At 37.0% G+C, this 22,481-nt stretch overlaps 1 protein-coding gene across 2 annotated transcripts in view; it reads left to right on the top strand.

Annotated features, from left to right (window-relative positions):
* Positions 1 to 2,081: 2,081 nt before the first annotated feature.
* GULP1 (GULP, engulfment adaptor PTB domain containing 1) overlaps positions 2,082 to 22,481 on the top strand; it is a 71,254-nt gene continuing 50,854 nt past the window's right edge. Inside the window, exon 1 of one of the 2 annotated variants that reach the window (XM_010583222.1) lies at positions 2,082 to 2,137. In XM_010583222.1, the coding sequence (XP_010581524.1) occupies positions 2,087 to 2,137 (51 nt within the window). In that variant the 5' untranslated portion in view covers positions 2,082 to 2,086. The remainder of the gene's footprint in view (positions 2,138 to 22,481) is intronic. The other variant, XM_010583221.1, reaches the window with a different exon arrangement.

Genomic DNA, 22,481 nt, shown 5'->3' with positions numbered 1-22,481 from the left:
TGTAAAATTGCTGTAGAAGCTACAGCCCTATTGCTTGTTTGTGGTAGTACTGGACACTGAAATGAGTAGAAAACTGTTTGGTTTGGGTTTATTTGTTGTTATTTTTTAAGAGAGTCAATGTTTTCTTTTGGAGCATTTTTATTAGATTTTCCGTTATATCTTTATAAATATGCCAGTATCGTGCTGAAGCTAGTGAACAGTTGATGTGTAAGAAATGGGGAAATAAAACACTGACATTAACAATGTGAATGCATATTTTGGAGTTAAATTTGCACTGTGCAGGTCTTTGCTGCAGTAAGCATGATGGGACAGAGAGCAGTCCTGCCTTATGTGCCAGCTTCCTCTGTGTCTGGGACTTGCAGTCAAGCCCCACCACCAGTCTGCTTGCCTGGCCTTCAGCAGTGCACTGACTTGAAATAGAATGCTTATGGTTATCTTTTGGGTTGTCAGGCTTTATTCTAACATTCCTAATTGACACTGATTGTTATTTTTTACTTGTGGGTAGCATCAGCTTTTGATACTGTACTCAAAATAGAGATCAGGTTTCAGGTCTTAAAACATTCTGGGAAAACGAGTGTGGTTCTCTGTTCCGGTATTCCAATCACAAGCCACAATTGAAAGGAAGAGCCACTTCAGTGCATAATCGTACTCTTGGGAGCTGCTGAATGGACAAATCATGCTTCCTTAATTAAAAAGTGATAATATCACTTTTCACTAATGGAGCTGAACATTACTGTCATCTTGAATGAAATTTGCTTAAAGAAAAAAATTCCCTCCATCTTTGCAGTTTTCATCCTGTTACTGTGGTGACTATGGTGAATATCCTGTTTAACTGTTTTCTTGCTTCTGTATATTCAGAAATATTTAGTTATTGGTTTAGTGTCAACAAATGCCACAGCTTTTGCTCATGCACAGTTTGAAGTGAACAGGGTTTTATTGTTGTTCTGTGTAACTAACAAAAAACTTAGTAACTGCTGTAACTGCAACTCCCATTAAAGGCGAAGGGAATTGCCTGTGAATATCCAAGTGTAGAATTTTGCTTTGAGCTATTATTCTGTTACTTAATTAAATAAAGTTCCAGATTTGTGACTTTAATTCATGCTAATTAAAAGAGGAGTAGTCTCATGTTAGAAACTACTACTAAATATTGAATGTGTGGAGTGTAAAATACTACTTGGTGTAACTGAATCCCTCATGCGGTTGGTAATACAATTTAGTGTTTTGGAATATCTTACTTTTTTTTTTTCTTAAATGCTTTCCAACCAGAAAACTTTTAAAAACTGGTTTCTAAACTTCTAATAAAAAGATTTTTTTTCTAATGTTTGGAATTCCACCTTAAATTACGTAGAACACTAAATGGCCACTAAAAAGTAGGAGGGAAGATGTATTTCACAAATAATGAACTCATCATGTCACCGTATGAAACATACGGTGGGAAAAGACAGACAATACCGCAGTCTTGTGATGTGAAAATCATTAAAAGGAAAATATGCAAAATCATTTAGGATATGTAAGGAAAGATTAAAGAAGATCTGAACTTCTGAATCAGTTACCACAATCCAACTTGCTTCTATTTTCTTGTAGAAGGATTAGGGCTTTTTTCTATCAGTTATCGCTCTGATAATTTTTCCAAAGTAATTTCCTTTGTCCCTTTAATCTCTTGATAATTCATCAAAGAAAGCACATAATTAATCAAAAAAACCATCATTAGAAGCACAACATGAGGTCAGTGCTTTGAATAACAACAGCAGGATACAGAAAATATCCATCTGAGGCAGAAACAGCAAGCAACCTTAGACCAATAAATATATTTGGGGGGAGGAGTTTGAATTCTTATGGTAAATCAAGTTGGTTAAAATGGGAAGTGTGCCCAAGAGAAGTAACCGGTTCTTTCCTGTAAATGTTTGGGCAGTTGTGGGATATACTGCATTTACCTCCAGCCCCAGTAACTATTTCAGACAGATACTTACCTGAGTAAAAGGAGGGTTGTTGATGTTTTCCAGATAGATACTGTAATAGTTAAATTAACAATTGAATAACCTATTCAGTGCTGCTTTTGTTTTGCTTTTCTGTAGACAAAACATGGATGCACACTCCTGAAGCCTTATCAAAGCATTATATTCCCTATAATGCAAAGGTAAGAAAATATGAAGTTATTTTGTCCTCTAACCTTTAGAACACATCATGCTCTATATTGCTTTTTATTTGAAAACTACAGAGACATCCATTAGCCAAATGAAGTAGCAAAGAAAAACTCAGTAAATGTCTGTTTTGCAGATGAAAAATTTCTGTTTCTTAAATAGTGGCAAATTGATTCTTGTTCTGAATTATTTGATGGTTTTCTAGAAAGCAAACCAGTGTTCCTCTTCTGCTTGATGCTCTGTTTCCTTTTAATGGATGCTAAATGGACGGAAATTTTGAGTGCAAAGGAATATAACATCAGGCTGCAAGCTTATAGTGCTATAAAAATTAAAATTAATAGCACAAAGTTCTTTTGAACAACAGCAAAGGCAATGAATAACAATCCAGTCTGCTGGATCTATTGAAACGTCAAATACTCTGGAAATATGGTAGAAGAATAATGGAATTTTTGCACAGTAAAAACAGAAGTCTTACTCATGCTTTCTTATCCCAGTTAGATATGTAGAACATAGTTCTACAATAGTATTTCAGTTAGTTTAATGACATCTGTTTACAGGAAATGCATCATCTTAAAAATAACAGCTTAGACAATGGTTTGCTAAAAGGAGGAGGGAATACACGATAATCAGCATAATTCAAGAGTAAACTGAGTAATTGGCTATTGCTTGCCTAAACTGGGAGGATAATTCAGTAAGATTCCATAGTTGTCTGTTCTGGATAAAGTTCTCCTATGATTGGTATTTTTTAATATGAAAATAAAAATTATTTCACAGGCCAGGACTCAGCTTCTTATGCTGGTATTCTCTGCTATTGTTTTTGCAATTTTCTTTTGCTTAGTATTGCCACAAAGTGAGTAAGTGTTTGTAGTGGAAATTTCAGTCTCATTCTGCTAGTTGCCAGGTGAACATGTTTTTATTCTGTGTGCTTTCAGACTGAATTTTTGACCAAAGGATGTATTACCACTAGCCTTGCCAGACACCTTGGCTTTTATATTGCAGTTTTTGAGAGGGAGGAATAATTGTTGGGGTGACTGTGCCATCTGTTTTAAGAGTAAGCTGAAGCTATGAATTCTGTTAATGCGCTGAACAATGTCCATTTGTTTGTGGTCTTTACTTGAAGAGAAACAAGAAACCTCCGTCATCTTTCATGTCTCATTGTCTTTTTTAAGAGCATTTCTCATGAATAAGTGTCAGTTCAGATACACAGAAAAGTTTTTTAGAGTAAAGACGACGGTGATAAGATGGTAATAACTGTAGAAACAACATCAACAGCTTCTGGGGGAGAAGAAAGGAATAGGGGATTCCTATGCAAAGGAAGTCTGTTCTCAGTCTTATTAGAAAGACTCTTGGTCCAAAAAAAGTCTTTGCTCTTATTTAGGCTAATATATGCCCAAGTGTCCTGTCTAGGTCTGCTCCTGTTTAATGTGGGTTCTGACCTCACAGGGCCTCCTCAACCTCGGTGTTGCTGCTTCTGAGGTCTGTTAGAATAGTTGCAGGAAGCTGCGGTGTATCAGAATGCTTCCAGGAAGCTGCAATGTACTACAGTATGTATGTTTAATAAAAAAAAGTTACCCATTTTTTATTTGGATCACAGTAGAAAATTATTATTTAGAACTGTCAGTTATTTGATTCATTATTCCAAAGCAAGTAAAAAATTGTTCTGGTCTGTAAATGGAGTCTAAAGGGTGTGGGATTTCCACATTGCTTTTTTTATTGAGACCTGGCATAAATTTGCATAGGTTTTATGAGGTTAGCTGGCATATGCAGACATAACAACATTATTAAATCTAGATGATGTTTCACCTCAACTCTCAAGTACCATTTTCATTAAGTTTTGCAATATTTTTCTTTTTAAGAGGAAAACATGTATCTATTAGTACCCCATTTAGGTTTTGGAATGTTTTGATTTTTAACTAAAATATCCCATTGATTTCATATCTTGGAACTATGTTGTGAAATAATGATTAAAAACTCAGAAAGCAAGTATTGAGAAAGACTCATTGATTTTTTTTTTTTTCAAATGTTCATATTGTTCCACTTCCAATTCTGTAAGATTCTATTCATATAACTTTTATATTTGTTGGGAGGAAGAGGCAACACTTTATCTGATTTATTTCACAAGGTAATTATGTGAGTGAAGAATGACATATTCAGAAAATCAAATCAATTTGATGGAAAGCAATACCAGAGATGTTCTTTTTCCATGGGCAAGTGAGCTGTGTTCTGCTACATAGTTTTTTGAATGCAAATTACTGTGTATGAAACATAGTGTTTTCTCTTCTTTGTAAGACACAAAAATCGTTTCTCTGACACTAATCTTCTGAGATGATCAGAAAAAGGAGAGCTTACTAAGAACAACTGGAAAAGATGGGATTTTGTTTGTTTACTTGATTCCTAAGACATCTTTAAGAATTAAAGAAAGCTTGTTGATAAAATGCAGTTCATGAGTTGACTGTTAGCTTACTAAAAAAAAAAAATCCTAGCAAAGTTAACTGGAAATTTGAAGAACCCTGCAATATGGACAACTGGCCTTTTTTCTACAAACTGGAGAGGACTTTTTAATAGAGAATTAGTAATGTCTTGTATCTCTTAGGACACCCGCAGGATAATTTATGGCAATAATCCTCTTTGCAAGAAAATATGAGCGGAGTCGTTACTTCTGGAAGTAAAATCCAGGAGCCAATAGTCTCATAAGGATGCTCTTAAATGTAAAAGCATCTTGATTTTTCTCTCTCCTTTCCAGCATACCCAGTCCTCATGGTACTTGCTATTTTGAAATTTGCTGGCTTTTAGTGTGGTTTGGTATATGGTGTAAGTTGATTGAGGTCTGGGGTTTGGTTTTTTTGTGGGTTTTGTTGTTGTTTTGGGGTTTTTTTGTTGTTATTGTTGTTACTACTGTTGTTTTGGGGTTGTTTTTTGGTTTTTTGGTTTTTTTCGTTTTTTAAATCTTACTGATGTTCCCAGTCTTGGTCTTGCAGAAGGCACTGATAATAAGACTCCACACATTTCAGTATGCTCTGTAGGTGAAATCTGGGCCTACTGAAGTCAGAATTTTGCCATCAGTTTGTGATCCTATATTTTTCTTGAATATATCCCTCCAAATGAAAGCATATTGGCAACATGGACAGTGGGATTGAGTGCACCCTCAGGAAGTTTGCCAATGACACCAAGCTGGTGCAGTTGACACGCTGGAGGGAAGGGATGCCATCCAGAGGGGCCTGGACAGGCTTGAGAGTTGGGCCCACGCACATGAAGCCTCATGAAGTTCAACAAGGCCAAGTGCAATGTCCTTCACGTGAGTCAGGGCAATCCGAAGAACAAATACAGACTGAGCGATGAGTGGATTGAGAGCAGCCCTGAGGAGAGGCCTTGGGGATTGTTGGTTGATGAGAAGCTTTACATGACCCAGCAATGTGCCGACCATATCGTGGGCTGCATCAAAAGAAGTGTGACCAGCAAGTTGAGGGAGGTGATTCTCCCCCCCTACTCTGCTCTTGTGAGACCCTACCTGGAGTACTGCATCCGGCGTCCCCAGTACGAGACAGACATGGACTGTTGGAGCGAGTCCAGAGGAGGGCCATGAAGATGACCAGAGGGCTGGAGCACCTCTCCTATGGGGACAGGCTGAGAGAGTTGGGGTTGTTTAGCCTGGAGAAGAGAAGGCTCCAGGGAGACCTTATAGCAGCCTGCCAGTACTTAAAGGGGGCCTGCAGGAGAGATGGGAAAGGACTCTTTATCAGGGAGGGTAGCGATAGGACAAGGGGTAATGGTTTTAAACTGAAAGAGGGTAGATTTAGATTAGATATTAGGAAAAAATTATTTACTGTGAGGGTGGTGAGGCACTGGAACAGGTTGCCCAGAAAGGTTGTGGATGTCCCCTTCCTGGCAGTGTTCAAGGCCGGGTTGAATGGGGCTTTGAGGAACCTGCTCTAGTGGAAGGTGTCCCTGCCCATGGCAGGGGGGGTGGAACTAGATGATCTTTATAATCCCTTCCAACCCAAACCATTCTATGATTCTATGATATTGGTTATGTAATTTTTTTTCAAAAAAGATTATTTTAAATCTTGGTATATTATCAAATATGGAGATACAGGACTCATTTAGATGTAGTAGCATGGCAGTTTTCATTTTACCAGGATATTAAATGCTAAGGCAAACTGAAATTTCTCTTCTGTGTCATCTTCTTTCTATAATGTTCCATAACGAAGAACAGATGTTTCTGTTATTTTCCATACTGTAGGGAAAAAAAGTTCTCTTCTGCCCTTAAGTTAATTCTCTTGATTTTAGGCCAGTTTCCTTTCTCCAAAAGAAAAGTGATCAAAGTCTGACTGTATAATGGAATTTGACTGCAACCTTAACAATGGACTGATTATTGTCATCACGTAACTGATACCCTGAGGGGTGTCTTTCTGCTAATAAAAAGTTGCCACTGCCCAAACCAGCAATGTTTACTATGTCTAATATGTTGCAGTAAATTATATATATATATATATATTCCCTTTTATAGTCACCTGGCTATTTTTTGGCTTATATCTAATTTTCACATGCACGTCTTTCAATTTGCAGATTAGAGGTTCTGCTTTGCAAGCCTGGTGTTTATGTTGGCTACTAGTATACTATGGAGTCAGTAGCTTTGACCTTAGACGAGGCTGAAGAGCTGCTGTTTTACATAATAACATGATGGCATGTTAAACCCTTGGGAGTTTATTTTGCCAAGAGATGTGATGGCTTCCTAGTGCTGAGACAGCTACTGTCCTAATGTTTACTTTAGACTTAATTTAAAACTTTCTATATTGTCATATACATATCTGTGATTCTTGATGAAGTTTAATTTTGAAACTTTGAAGATAAATGAGCAAAGCTTTCCCCAAAAAGACTGTTAAACATCCCTTACTTTGTATTATTGTGAGGTTTTGATGACAATTAATTGTGAATTGTTGTGAAGTTTCATGGATGATCTTTCTTCTCAATTATTCAATATGTATCTTGGACCTGTATTGCAACGTTAGGGGGGGGGGGGGGGAGGCATTAGTAATAAATACCCTGCAAAAAGACCTCGCTTGGCAGTACCTAGTAGTATTAATCTTCACTGCAGTACAATAAGCAGAGTTTAGTTAGGTTTTCAACTTTATGTAATTTCTTATTCCCTCATCAAAGTTTTTTGTCATTGAGGAATGGCATATCATGCTTTTCTGGAGCAGGCATTTTGGAAAAGAATTTTAGGTCAAAAATACTGTGATGCTTCTAATTGATATAACTACCATAGCAGGGCTTTAGGTGCAATTATGTCTTTTGAATATCTGCATATCGCTATCATTAGTGTATTGCTATCATTATCAAAGCCATGTTTTCATGTCATAAACTGCTCTTCTACTACAAATTCTTGTTGCTATAGCTATACTACCAATTTCTCTTTTTCTATCCAGTCAGCATACTACAGAATAATCATGATTTTGTATCAGTAAAAACAATTAATGAAAGAATATCAAAGGGAAAATTATGTATAGATTTGCCAAGTAAACAGAGATATAAGGCATGGTATTGAAAAGTATACTTAAATTTATGTGAAGTTAGATATAGCAAGATATTCCAAACAGAGCATGAAAATGTTGAAAAATAGAAACTAATGAAATAGAAGAGGGCATTACAAGAAATAATTCATTTTCCTACAATTAATTTATTAGAATTAATAACTTAATTCCAATTAACTTTTATTAGAGTATCAAAATGTCTTGGATGTAATCATAATTAATTTAGTGTTTAAACACAAGAAAACTGAGTATTGTAAAAAGATCCAAATGAAATATGAAAGCAGAAAATTATAATTTTACAAGGAAATGCATATCTGAACTTCTTAGTTATTTCTGATACATTACAGTCATTAAACTTCGGGCTCATTATACCAAAGATGAACAAACACGTAAATAAGACCTAAAATATTTAGAGTTTGCAAGGGGTACCATCAACAGACTTCCCTGCTTCAGGGAAATGGATCTACCTATTCCATCTTGCTTACAGGATTACATACTTAAAATGGGAGAAGGATAGGAGAGGATAGCATTGTATCCACAAATACCCTACAAAATAAATGACTGTGATGCAGAAGGATTGTATCTAAACTTTGAACAGCAGCAAACATCATCTCATGTAAGTAGCTGAAGGAGGGGAGCTGCATTTTAGCTGTTCAGCATGAAGTAGTTTCAGTTGTTATCATTTGTCTCTGTGAAAACTGGTGAGTATTTCAGCTTCCTTAAAATCTGAACATTTGTTACTTCCTCAGAAAGCTCTGTGGGGTACTGAGTGCTTTTGAAAAGCTGTCAGTCTGTCTCACCTGAGGTTGCAGAGCCAGTTTGTAAAGGGGCAAGAATAACTCTGCACCTCCTGAGTCTTGGTCCAGTCTTTTGAGCACAATCCCACCCCTCACTTTCCGTCAATAGTGTATCACTGGACCGTAATGGAAGTTGAATAGTATTTGCAGACAATTTTATATCTCATCTGCATATGAATGCACACAAGTTCAAAGACTGTATGAATGCATGTTGCACATGCTTGAGTAGCCCACAATGGCCCCTACATGTCAGCACATCAAGATACTTTTGCAAGAATTAGTAGGCACGTGGCTTATGGAATCTGTGTGCATCTGCACCTAGAGTTTTGTCTTTCATGTCCATTTACTATTGCTTATCTGAAAGCTTTCAAAAATGTGACTTGTTTATAATTGAACTACTTGTATCTTTTATGACTGAACACTGGCTGAGAAGTTTAGAAGAATTTGCGGAATAGCAACAGCATGGTTTTGATGTGTGTGTGGTCTCTTTCCAGGTGTCTATAGCCCTCTGTCAATTATTTGTAAAATACCTAGCTGCATAACTTCAGGCTCTACAGATCACTCTTATTCTGCAGAAGGTGACCTGCTTCAAGAAAGTAATCAGGTTTTCTTTCTTTAGGTCCATTTGTGTGTAGCTTGCACAGAGAGTTTTAGGTCTGACTGAAGCGCTCAGTGTCACATAAATGCAAAGAAGTATCATTTTGAGGCATATACATGAGACAGAATGCTTAGATCCAAATAATTAAGATTTGGCAAAGTGGTAAACGCTTGCAGCGTGGAGGGGTAGGGATGAGAAGTGGTTTATATGCGGATGCTACAGGTACACATACTGCTAATTCTGCAGTGTAGTAGATGAGTACATATATGTACTGAAAGCAGAGACAGGATTCATAAAGGTACTTCATGTAATGCCTAACTTTTAATTTACAAATATTACAGCTAATTTTAGGCAAATATGAACTACAGTGAGTGTAAGGGCTGACACCCTTTTTGGTTTTGTCCACCCAGCACAATTGCAGTGTACTATTGCAAAGTCCTCCCCAGGTGTGTGGGAAGACTGTGCAATAGCGTGGTTGCTACCGCAGAAAACAGCTTAGTTGCTGCACCCATTCTATAGCTGTACCTGGCATGGCATCATCATTTGACCACTCAGCACTAATAAAAACCAAAAAGGGTTTCAAAAATTTATGTTTCAAACTGAAATAATCTAAGGCAATTTAATATAATGTATAATGTTTCATCTCTTTTCTTCTTTCAGGAAAATCAATCAATAGAGCACATGTGTTTTAGTGAAATATTTTTGGTAGAGTCTAGTAAAAAAAAAAAAAAACAACAAAAAACAGTGAATTTAATTGTGGGAGTGAGATAAAAAATATTGGTCATGTTTCTCAATACATTATAAACTGCAGCTGAAAGCCCAAACAGTAGCTTTTGATCTATTCTCCAGAGCTCTCATCTTCTCTCAGGTTCTGCTTCTGATCCCTTGGTCTCTTCATAAGCTCCATTTTGCTTGAAATGTGTAAGTACTGGATGACATACTTCAGTTACAAGTGTGAAACAAATTTGCAATGCAAATAAGAGATGGAAGCTATGATTTCATGGCAAGAAGAAAAAATAGATCACACCAATTAATGGCAGTGTGTGCAGCATAGGGTCTGAGAAGTAATTTAAGTCCCTTTCTCAGTAATGTCTTAAGGAATATATTAAAAAAGTGTGATGAAGCAGGATTGGGACAGAACCACTAGTCTGCATTGAAGCTGGTCTGTAACCTACCACAGCCCTGGAGTGCTCCCTGTTGTGAGCAAATTTTAAGTTTCCTTTGTATCCAAGCAGTTTGTTTCTCTTGCATAGATTGCCTTCACTTCTACTCTTTTTAGCAACCTGGCTGCTTAATTACAGTCTTTTTCCTCATCTCTGACTTCGAGTAGTCTTAAGTTTCAGTTCTCTCATCAGGGAAAAATTATTTTTAAACAGCTAACATCTTTAGACACATTTTTGGTAGAAAGTTCTAGAATCAGTTATTTGGCACTGTATATATAATATCTAACAACTGTCATCTGGATTGAAAATACTAAACTGCAAGAGATTTAGCTCATTGTCGGACTTTGAAACACCCTCAATTTTAGAAAGATGGAATGCCTTATGATTCCTTGAATATTCGAGTTGTCCTTTGGCTACATTGCGATTGTATTAGGATTTGCTTTGGGAATTGAATGTAAGAATCTAGAACAATTTAGGTTTAAAGGGATGTCTGGAGATGATCCAGTTGATTTCCATCTGAAAATGGGGCTGACTTCAAAATCTGGTGAGACACAACAGAGCCTCATACAATCGAGCTTTAAATACCAGCAAGGGTAGATATTCGCAGCCTGTGGGCAGCCCCTTCCCATACTTAATCCCTGTCATTGTGATTATTTTTTTTTTCCTCATTTCTAGTTGTAATTTCTTTTGCTGCAACTTGTGACTCTTAGCCTTACACGCACGTGCACACACATACACCAGCGTTGTCATCTTCCGGCTGGACAAATGCAGCTCCCTTAGCCATACACTGTGGTCCATTTTCTAACCATCTCGTTGCCTGTCGCATCCCTCACCAGTTCTAACTCCAGCTAAGATTTGGCTTTCTTAAGTTCATCCCTGCATGCCTGGCAAATGTTTCTGTATACCTCCTAATTAGCCTGTCCCCATGTCCACTGTCCATAGGCTCCCTTTTGTATCTGAGTAGTACCAGGCATTGTGCAGTCCAGCTGATTGCTCAATCAGCTGTTAAGGCATGCAGGAATCCTTTCGGGAGTTATGCAAGTCTAGCCAACTGCTGCACGGCCCATGGCTTTAAGAGGAAAGTTGATGTTGTCTTACTAAGAGGCTTCTACTACCATAGCAGTTGGTCTAGCCGTCTTTGACATTCAAGTTAGGTTTAGTTTAAGCTTCAAAGTGTGAATGCCATTTAAGGGAAACAATAAAACTACAAGGGCCTAATTTATTCTGCAAGGCCTGAAGAGTTAGCCTTGTTGGTGTGCCCATACAGGAAAATGCTGTATGTTTCTGCTTACTACAGAGCTGGTCTCTTGGTTGTAGAGGGCTGTGACTAGTGTTTGGAACTGGGATTCTGGAGTTTCTGGAACACAGGTTGTTGCTAGATTTTTCAGTTTCTTTAGATATGGGCAGGAATCAGGCCTAGATGACATTTTAAGCCTTATGTTTTGTTTTATTTAAAGAATGGGATATTATTGCTCTATTTCATCTTGGAATCAGAGGTGCAAAAGGGCTGGAATGTGAAACTTCTGGAATTCATATGACTTCTGGATTATGAGGCATAGTTTATGTATGTGCACTGTAAGATTTGATTTCCTAAGTATGTGCATTGTTTTGGTTAAATTTGAAAATCTGCAGCAGGGGATTCTGTAGTATTGATTTATTTGGCATGGTCTGTAGTTAGGAAGACTTATGTTGGTGGCATGATTAACAGAGTACACTGGTTTAACAACATGGTACTTGAGATGCATCTGTGCCAGGTACATTCTTTAGATTATTTTGGTGGTATAAATTATGATTCTTTCCAGTAGTCTTGGTGTAGAAGAGCTATTTTTTGGAATGTGGGACAGCCATATGTTGACTTGTTAATCAAACAAGTTCTGAAAGTACAAGAGTATATTTGTGTATATATATATATATATGACATACAGAAAAGGCAAGTAGAAGTTTTTCTGTAGTCGTAATAGCGACTCTCTTTCAACAGCAGTTCTTCATAATTTGGCATTTAGTATTGAACACAGCATCTAAAACATATTTCTAAAGATACTGTGTTAACTAAAAGTTTTAAAATAAGTTTTAAACAGATGCATTACTACCCTTCTCCTGGATCTGTCTCAAAAGAGCTGAGCAATGAGACTGTTGAGACAAAAGACTCAAAATTATTAGAAGCTTTGTAACAACTTTTATAATGTTATTTTCTTATTCTTTAGAAAAAGAATAAATTAGTATTTGAGTATAAATCTTCGCTTTACTATGAAAGATACTCAGAGTCATGAGTTCCAGCACTGGCCAAGAGCAGGCACCAGTTAACTGATAGGCAGTGAGTGGTACGAACGTTCATTCAAGACAGCTGAACGAAACCCAGAGGTTTGTCCAGACAGAATTAACAAAACAAAAAAAAAAAGTGTGCAAAGAAAAAAGATGGAATTTCCAAAGACCTTAGGGTCAGCAAAGATTTACTCAACTCTCCATGTCCTTTTCTGTTCCTTCTCTGTTGCTGATATTTATTCCCTTGCCTCTCTTTAAGTGTGCTTGAAGCTACTATTAGCCTCATTAGCATGCCCTCTGGGGATTCTTTCTGCACAGTTATGTTTCCATGTGAGCTGTCAGCTGTGAGAATGTGAGGTTTCTTTAAGCAGGCTTTTTGGCCTCTGGACCATTAAGTGTCAAGCGAGTTGCATGTCTGACACTGGGACTAACAGGCTGTAGAGTTCAAACATCTGGATTATTGTACTTTTGGGCTAGGTGGCCCACAGCAGATAGATTGTTCTTGCTTTAAATTAGAATCAGGCCTTCAGATGAATTAACTCCTCATCTCCCATTTTTACTTTCGACAAAGCTGGGTATTTCTGTTTGCTCAACTTTTGCTATGTTTATGGAGTTATTGCTGCCTTCTTACATCTACTATTCACCAAAAATAATTAGGAAACTCTCCCAAAATAAACTAGAAAAAATAAATAGAACTGGGTGATAAAAAATAAGAGAATGGCACAACTTTTTGAACAGAAACTTCTACAAGGACATACAGTTTTACCAACAAAAACAGGACTACAACAGCCAGGCTGTTCATCATTCAGAAAAGAAGTTTCGTATATACTGATCTCCATGATGATCCTCAAGAAACAATTGGACAAGTCACCAGCTGCACTGTCTGACTTTATTAACTTTAATAAAATAATAGCGTACACTAGTCAGTTGTGGAACCTGATCTGTAATTAATATTTCTTTCAGAAATGCCTCCTTCAGATTACTCTGATTCAGAAAGTGTAAAGTCAACCTTGGCCTATTTAAAAAGCATTTTGACCTTTGAACCTGAGAATTTTAGGTGTAACCTAATAGACGAACTCATCATTTCTGGTTTGGGACATAGCAAAGGAAAAATATTTGCATAAACTAATTTGTAAAGGTTTGTTAAAATGTTTTGCATTTTCACTAGAAATTATTATTGGCCACTAAAAGGGGGAGAGTGATGGGTTACGTTGGTCTAAACTTAAAATTTTTTTTCCTACTGTATACTTTTGCATAAGTAATATTTTTTTCATTCTGAATCCTTAAGGGAAATCAAATCTAGTCAATTCCTGTAGTTGCTGTAGTATTACTGAGAAGAGGGAGAATGTAGAAACAGGGTTATATATAAAATCTTAATGATCTGTGTGGAACCAAGGGTTGCATTTGAAGGCACAGATAATTTGAAGCATGGACTAAAAAAGTCCCTAAGCCATATCTCTTCCTATTGCTGTAGCACTTACATGCTTCTGAAAGGGAGATGCTAGGGAGACAGATATAAGTAACTCAGCAAATGTCATTAATTAGAGCATTCTGTTAATAAGATTAGGTGGGAGGGAAGTCTTGTCTACTTATGAATATAGGATTATTGCTGAAAATCCATTGAAGTCAGGAATGTGTAGGTCTTCCCAAGTCAGAATTTAGAGGCCATATCCCAACTTGCAGTTTGAGGCTTTGAGGAACTCCAACTATTAAAACCAAATCCATTCCCAAAATGAAAAAGCATTCACCAAAATTGCATGTGCATACTTAATGTTCAAAACAAAAGCTGTAAAACTATGTACGGTTTTGTTTGGGTTTTGTTTGCTTATTTGTTTGTTTTCTTAACAGATGTCTAAATGACAGTATGAATGGTGTTTCTTTAGTATGTGGTCAAGTGAATCCTCCTTATTCCTTTAGTGATGTATTTCAGGGGCTTGCCATCTTCCCTCTCTTGTTTTTGGGCAACCAGAAGAGAGGGAGGTGGGAAAGTTGGACCTCTTCACTTGCTTTTTATTTTTTGCTGCTAGAATGATGTGTACAAGGAAGAATGGGGTTCAGTGTTTGTCCTGGGTTTGGCTGGAATAAAGTTAAATTTCTTTCTAGTAGCTGGTATAGTGCTGTGTTTTGGATTTAGGATGAGAAGAATGTTGATAACACACTGATTTTTTTAGTTGTTGCTAGGCAGTGCTTATACTAAATCACGGACTTCTTGGCTTCTCATACTGCCCTGCCAGCCAAGGCTGGGAGTGCTCAAGAAGCTGGGAGGGGACACAGCTGGGACAGCTGACCCAAAGAAGCCAAAGGGGTATTCCATGCCATATGGTGCCATGCCCAGTATATAAAGTGGGGGCAGTTGGCCAGGGGGCACTGTGGCTCAGGGATTGGCTGGGCACCAGTCAGCAGGTGGTAAGCAATTGTATTGTGCATAATTTGTTTTGTATATAATAATAATAATTATTATTGTTGTTGTTGCTCCAGTTCCTTTTCTGTTCTANTAAACTGTCTTTATCTCAACCCACAAGTTTTACTTTTTTTTCTGATTCTCTTCCCAATCCTACTGAGTGAGGGAGTGAGCGAGCAGCATTGTGATGCTTAATTGCTGGCTGGGCTTAAACCATGACAATGTTTTATATTGATTATTGGTAACACTCAGAGGTACTAACTGAAATTGTGCTGTGCTTTTCCAAGAGGTTAGTGTGAATTACCACAGTTCATTAGATCATAAATTCTTTGAAGCTAAGGGCTAGCTTTTTGATGTTTGTACAGCCTCTAGAATAATGAGACAGAGGCTCTAGGTGCTACCCTGATGCAAATAGCTGTAGATCAAAGTTGAGAATAAGTAAGCAACAGAAGACTTTGGACTTGACTCTCAAGAGCTTTCTTCTCAGTTGGAATAATTGAATGATAATGCAGACAAGAAATGGATGAATTATTGTCCTCGGTTTCAAGATAGGCAACTGAGGTAATACTGGAGGTTTTCCACAAATCTGCCCCCAATCTCTGTTCTCAAATCAGATCCCAAATTTTGAATTCTACTTCAGTGCCTTGGGCTCAAGGCTAAATGTGTTCTTAATACCTGCTCTCATATTAAAAAGGATTATGTTGCTATTTAGGGAAGACTCTAAATCCTTATATGAAGGCTTTTAAATTATACTGCTTTCTTGTGTTCACCTAACAACGCAAGTATCACTATAAAGATCTAGACTAGATTAATTTTACTACTTTAGCACCAGAATTTAGGTCTTTTATTGAAAAGCATAATTTTTTTTTATGAAGTAAGAAGTGACAGCCAACGTTAGTGTTGGATTAATTGCCATTGTAAAATAATTTATAAATTACTTTCCAACTCAGTTAAGTTCTTTTAGAACAGTTCATCTGAGATGTCCATCTGATCTGCTGATGGATCTTAAGGTCATGATAATAGTGGTTTCATTTTGTATCTGTTATTGTCAGGTTGAAGTAGTCACTATTAAACATTTTTGCAGTTTGCTAAAATAATCTTTCTAATAAAAAATCTAGTTCCCTAATTTGTATTGTTTAGAGGGAAAAATGTTTCATATGTTTAGGTAGTGCTCTGCAAATTTTTTTAAAATATCTACAAAGTGGTAGCTTAAAGAGGCAGTTCTTTCTGTTCCAAGTATTATTTTAAAATATATGACTCTCATTCTAGCTAGCTTTTGGAAGAACTCTGTTACTGATGTTCTTGAAGTGCCTGAAGGCCAAGCATTGAATTATGGTGATCACATATATTTTATAGCTGGCTTTCATGTGAGATTATGTGAAGAAAAGAGAGTTTCTTCTAAAAAAAAAAAGAGATTAACAAGAAAGAATATGAACAAGTTCATAAAACAATAATCATCATAGAGGAGACACTTCCAGTTATATGTAGGAAAAGTGAAAGATACAGTACAGCTAAACCAATGTAAGAAATACTTTTCTTGTTAAGGCTCATTGCCTAAGTAGTATTTGCTTCCAGCATCTTTGATGGACTTGAAGAAGAGGGATTCAGAGTAGGATTTGACTTTAATGCAGGCAGGACATTCACAGATAATGAGGCGGAGGTATGTTAAGGGCAAGTTCCTGGTCTTCGAAAGAAAGATTTCCAATACGTTTATGTTATTCCATAAAAATCTTAAATGTGATTCCTGAAGATTCTTTACCAGGTGATCTTGTATCGTGGTCACGAACCTGTAGTAGATGAAAAAGCTATCCAACTGCTGTGTTTAAGTGCCACCCATTTAGTCTTAAGCTTCCATATGTTCCAGTACACTCCAGCCATTGTTGTTCATTTGCTCTTTCAGCTTGCCTCCTAGGTGTGCTTTCTTTATGCTAGTACCTCTTTTCAGTTCAAAGAATGAAAGTACACAGAACCAGTGCTGGCTTCCCTGTCCTTTTTCTTTTCCCAAAAGATACCCACTTTAAATAAAGATATTTTCTCAAAAATTCAAACGTGATGCCATTTGGGAGTCACAGTTACTACTGTGCTTTGTCCTCTGTGTTTTTCTTCTCTGCTGCATGGAGTTTCTCTGTCTTTAACTTTTACAGATAGATAGCTAATCTGATTTTCACTTGGCTACCCCAGTCAAATATTCTCTGAAAATTTCTGAGCATATTCTGTGAATACAGTAACTCAGCAAGATGTCTACAGGTGTCATTTGTGTAAAATTAACAATACGTTTAAAGTAGTAGATGGGGCTTAGGAAGTAGTTTTCAGGAGCAAAGAAACAAATTACAATCTTGGTTAGAAAACAGACATTTTCTTGGCCACTTATATCAAAATACTGCTATTAGTTGATGTGAATATGGCATTTATTGTAGCACATTTTTGTAGATTATCCAAGTGATTATGGATTATGCTTTACATACTGACTCAGCATATTTCCCCACTGAAGTTGCTTTACTAAGAAAATGTTAGGCTTATTCTTTTTTTACAAATGTAGTGGTTCTCAGTATAGGATTCTACAGTTTAGGCAACAAAAAACAAAACCAAAAAAACCAACAAAGGTAGCTTACACTTCATGCTCCTGTCCTTTAATATACCTCAGGACCTACATCTGTCCTGAGATGTCTATACATAGAATGTATGTATAGATTGTTTGCTACACACTAAAGTAGTAATAATACTAGAATTTAAAGAGCAGATGATCTTCTGTGGTAATGTTAGTTTAAAAGGAAATGTTCAGATTATGTTCAAAATCCGTGTTGCATGAAAAAATTACCAAAGTGGTATTAAATTTCCAGGCTACTAAACCTAAAGCACTAGGTCCACGCATTCGTGGTTCTTTCTCCAGAATAACTATTTTCTGGTGCACTGCTTGTCCTCCATTTGACAGCCAAGTGTTTCTATGAATCAAGAATTAAAACAGAAGTCATTTATTCTAATCTGTGGTACAGTAAGGCTCACAGTATTAGAAGTCCAGATTCAGAAGAGATGCAATGTCCTTAAAATAGGCAATTTCATATTTCACATTAAACTGGAAAAGGGCTTTAATAAACTGAGGGTAATGGCCAATAGTTATTTGTTCCTATTACTAAGGCTGTTTGAATGAGAATTTTGTTCCTAACTGTGACTACTTCTGTTTTTTGTCCCACAGGGAATTCCTGTTTCTGTGTTTACAATGTCATTGCATGTTGCCATGGCAAAAGAGTGTGATGATACAAGTTCAGCAGTATCATGTTAGTCAAGGACAAAGGAGGTAGAAATTAGTTTAGAGCAAAATAAACTTGATTCACAAAATTGAAAATTGTCCGTGGAATTGTATCTCTGCTTTTAGAAGATATAGTTAATATTTTTCAGTACAACAGGGTAACTTCAATACTTTTCCAGTTGTCTTTATTAATATATATACTATATATATAAAATTCCATCACAATTTCTTCCACAACTTATAGAGTTTACTTAGACTGAACAGAGGAAGGCTCTAATGATTTTGTGTACAGCTTCAGTCTGAAGAAGTTACTGCAAACTGAACGTTCAGAATTGCACAATCCCACCTTGAAACAGCACATGGAAACTCCTGGCTGTTCTTGTACATGTTGTTATGAAAGGAAGAATCTGAAGCCTGCGCTCAGATTCATGCCTAACAATGAAGTCATCTGGGAAATATCTCTCTGAAGGAACAGCCGCCTTCTGAATGACATCATGGCCTGTTTACTCAAGTGGCTCAAGGGTGCACCCGTAATTCAGCAGCTTCACTCCATTAAAAAAGTTCTGAGTTAAAGTGCTCCATATTTTAGAGAGCTTCATCTTATTGGTAAAACAGAATGTTTTTGCCAGTTTTATGAACTAAGATTGGGTTTGTTACTGCATACTTGACAACATAGATTGTTTCTTCATAAGAGTTTTTTGTCATCTCGGTTCAGTTTTCATTGTTTTGGGGGAGGTTTTGTTTGATAAGCTGAATATTTGCAACAGGAAGAAAAAAAAAGTCAGCAGGACAGATGGAGCTTGAGAACACTGAGTTCAAGCTTTAACTTGCTGTATTTTGTGAAAAAAAGCTAGATAGCCTGCAGAATGCTAGTACAGAGCAGACCAGTACATGCTATAGTTAAAGGAATAGTGACATGAAAACCAGTGGGTTGATACAGCAGGGCAAAACAGAGCTAAAAACTAGGACAACAATTTTGCGTGTCTTACGCAGGGTGTTATAGTGGTAACTCTTAAGAAAGTTGTGAGAATGCCAGCACCTGGAATCTTGACCTTGCTGTTCCTTTAATTGTAGCATTGTACTAGATTGGGGTTTTTTGAGGGGGTGAGGGAAGGTCTATCCCTTAGCTTTATGGGAATGCTAAAGAAAATGAACTGTAACCTCAATTTGGGTAGACTAGTGGGTTTATACAAGTAGTAACAATGAAAACATTTTTTCACGCTGCAGTACAGTGAAGTTCCTTCTAGACTTGCCAGTGTTGCTAGCTAGCGTCTGTGGAGATTAAGTGGGAATTAAAGCAAAGGTGGTCTCTGTGTTCTAAAATTTCTAACAGTACACTTGACATCTTTGCAAAAGAGTCTGTAGACGTAGAACTGTTTCTACTACTTCAGTACATTTGAGTGGAACATAGGAATTGTTGAAGTTGTGTCTTACAGTTAATATAAATTAAATCACTGTATTGGCATCTAGTTTATTTAAAAAATGCAAACAAGATGTCAACTTTCTTATAAGATATTTGAAAATATCTAGGACATGGTGAAAAGTAGTATTAAAGTAAATTTGCAGGCTTAGTTTGACTTTACTATTTCCATAAAGAAATGATGCTTGGGTTGCATCCAATTCCTGTGGTACAGAAGTCTGCTGTCTAATTATGGACTTGTAAAGCTGAAAAACCTGTCCACTCTGTTATTATGCACTTCTAAAGCTGAAAATTTGATGTTTAAAATAGTGAATATGAATTATTTTTAGGTGGACTCTCTTCAGTTAAGGTAAAGTAAACATTTTTTTTATTGGGAACAATCCAGTCAAAAATACAAATTTTCTGAATTGAAGCATTCAAGGAGTATGACATGTCTTCAGTGAGTGAGTATCAGAGATGCTTCATGTTTGGAATATACCTTTCTAAAGGCAGTGCCACTTTTGATAATTAGTTCTGTTTTCCCTGTCTGACTACAGAAAGGTCCTTGTGTCTGTACAGGTAGCCTTCCCTGTGTACCCACATTATCAGAAGTATAATCTATTTGAATTATCACCTTCCCTGAATGTTGGTTCAATAATGATAACTCTTACAGAAATAAAGAGGTGCTATATTTTAAGATTCAGCAGTTAATTTAGAGTTGCTAGTTCTTGGAGATCAGAGACTAAATAAAATCTAAACTAATATGAGAGTAATGATAGAGGATTGCAGGAACTGGCAAGGATGTTATTCAGCATCTGTAGTTAGGTGCCTCAGTCATTTTCTAGGCAAGTCAGAAGCAACTCGTAAAGACCATGAACATGGTCAAGCTAGATCACATTAGTCAACAGTATGCTCATTTGATGAGTTATCTCTTGTTTGTTATCGTAAAACTTCCAGGCAGTAACAATGATACACTACAGGAGGCTCTGCAGTTGATGAATAGCAGTAGAGAAACAGTAGATAGGAATTTGATGCCATTGTTTGATGTTAGATGAATCTCTGTGTTAAGTGTTAATAGCTTCTGTATTGAAGCAAAGGAGTTATAATAACTTTAAGATGGTGCCTTTGGATTACTCACAGACATCTCCTGTTGCAGTAAAAGATGCTGACAGATGCTTCTGCCAGGGGAAAAAAAAAGAAAAAAAAAAAAAAAAATTGTTCCCATGTGTAGAAGCCAAAACTGGAAACACTGAGTATGTCGAAATTGAAACCCAGAGGGTAAAGTTTGGAAGCATGTTGTTATTTAATTTACTCCTTCATTTTATCCCATCTCTGAGCACAGGATTCTTGCGTGTGAAAGCTAATGAACATTGCAGCACATGTGAAGAAAGAAGGCTGTCAAAAGAATGCATGTGTCCCAATCACAACCAGAGAATCTATAAGAAGAAGTTATTTTTCTCCAGTGATAAATCTGCTCTCACTGCCATTTTCCCCTGCCTTTGTTTCTTTCATGCCAAATATCTCTGATTTTTTTTTTGTTTATTTATAAGCTATGGGAAGTGCACCTGGGCTTAAAAGAAAAACAGGCCTTCAGTATGATATACTACTATTATTAGCATCGCTGTCATTTGTGCATTGTTAAAATCTTCCTTTTTAAGTCCTTCTCCCAAAAAGTTTTTAAAGAATTCTCTAAAAATTCCTTGAGTTTGCTGGTTCTTTTGCTCCAAGCTGGAGTATCCCTAGGGGATATTCCTATTACCCTCCTGCTGCTGCCTGCGTGCTTCCACTGGATGGGAATGTAGAGCTCCCTTAGACCAGCAGTGAACTGTTAGCTCCAGCTAACAAGTCTGCAGTGCAGAGCCAAAGAACCACTTTTTCCTCATCTAGTTGTTTGAGGTGGAAGTAAATCTGCATGTAGCTGTGTTTATTCTCAGCCTGTGGCTAAAATCTGGGTAGCTGTAAGGTGGCTGGTAGCGGTGTATGCAGTGGGAGAGCAGTGTACACCCTCCCAGCACCACCCCAGCTCCATGATAATCTTCAGATTCAGCCCGACAACTCTTCAGGGCATGATACAGTTTGAGATGTGCTTCTGAAGTGCTGTGTAGATTGATGGACTGACGAAATACTGAATGTTTTTTCTTGTACAACTGGTATTTCCTATAGCGACAGTCTTGACCAGGTAAGCTTTTTACCTTTTCTGCTTTCTTTCTGTATTCCAGCCTGCTCATATCTTCTTTGTGGAGGTACTAGCTGTATTTCTTAACATTAATTTACCTTTAGGTTTAGAGGCAGAGAACAGCTTTGATAGCTGTGTTGCAATCTGATTTTGTCATAAATATATCCTTGTCAATAGCCCCCCTGGCATATGACCACACTGATCTCTCTGGAGAAGGTCTCAGTTTTGACCATTTACAAAGTGTGTCCTAAATTCTCCTGAAGTTCTTACTTACAAACAAACTGGTTATGTTAACATAAATGTATGCTCCTGTTGTATTTTCCTTTTTCTGTGCCCTTTAGTTTTTCCCATCTGGCTGTGGTTTAAAATGCCGTGGGACTTGAGGAAGAATATGACCTGGTGTAATTATTCTCATTCTTTTGCCTTTAAAATTACACCAAGCTAGATTCATCTTACTTGGACCACACTTCAGGTTTCTTCCCAGTGAGCAGCTATATAATTTCTCTGCTCATCAAATCTAAACATGGGTTAGAAGACAGGTGTAGGCAGGATTAGGACTGCTGTATGTCCTCAGTTCCTCAGGCATCTTTACCAGAGTCTTTCTAGATATTCCTGCTTCCAGACATTTGGGTTCCTGGCAAGAACCACATCCAGAGCCTGGTGAGGTGTACCGCTCCAAAGAAATGTCTATATTGTCTATGTCGCATCAACCGTTCAAAGATAAGTTAAGCTTTAGTTATCAAATTATGTTCTGTATTATTTAGCA

The sequence above is a fragment of the Haliaeetus leucocephalus genome, unplaced genomic scaffold (genome assembly GCF_000737465.1).
Source record: "Haliaeetus leucocephalus isolate CR32 unplaced genomic scaffold, Haliaeetus_leucocephalus-4.0 Scaffold880, whole genome shotgun sequence".
Lineage (NCBI taxonomy): Eukaryota > Metazoa > Chordata > Aves > Accipitriformes > Accipitridae > Haliaeetus > Haliaeetus leucocephalus.
The sequence above is the reverse complement of the archived record's forward strand: the minus strand, read 5'-3'. Positions and strand labels throughout refer to the sequence as shown.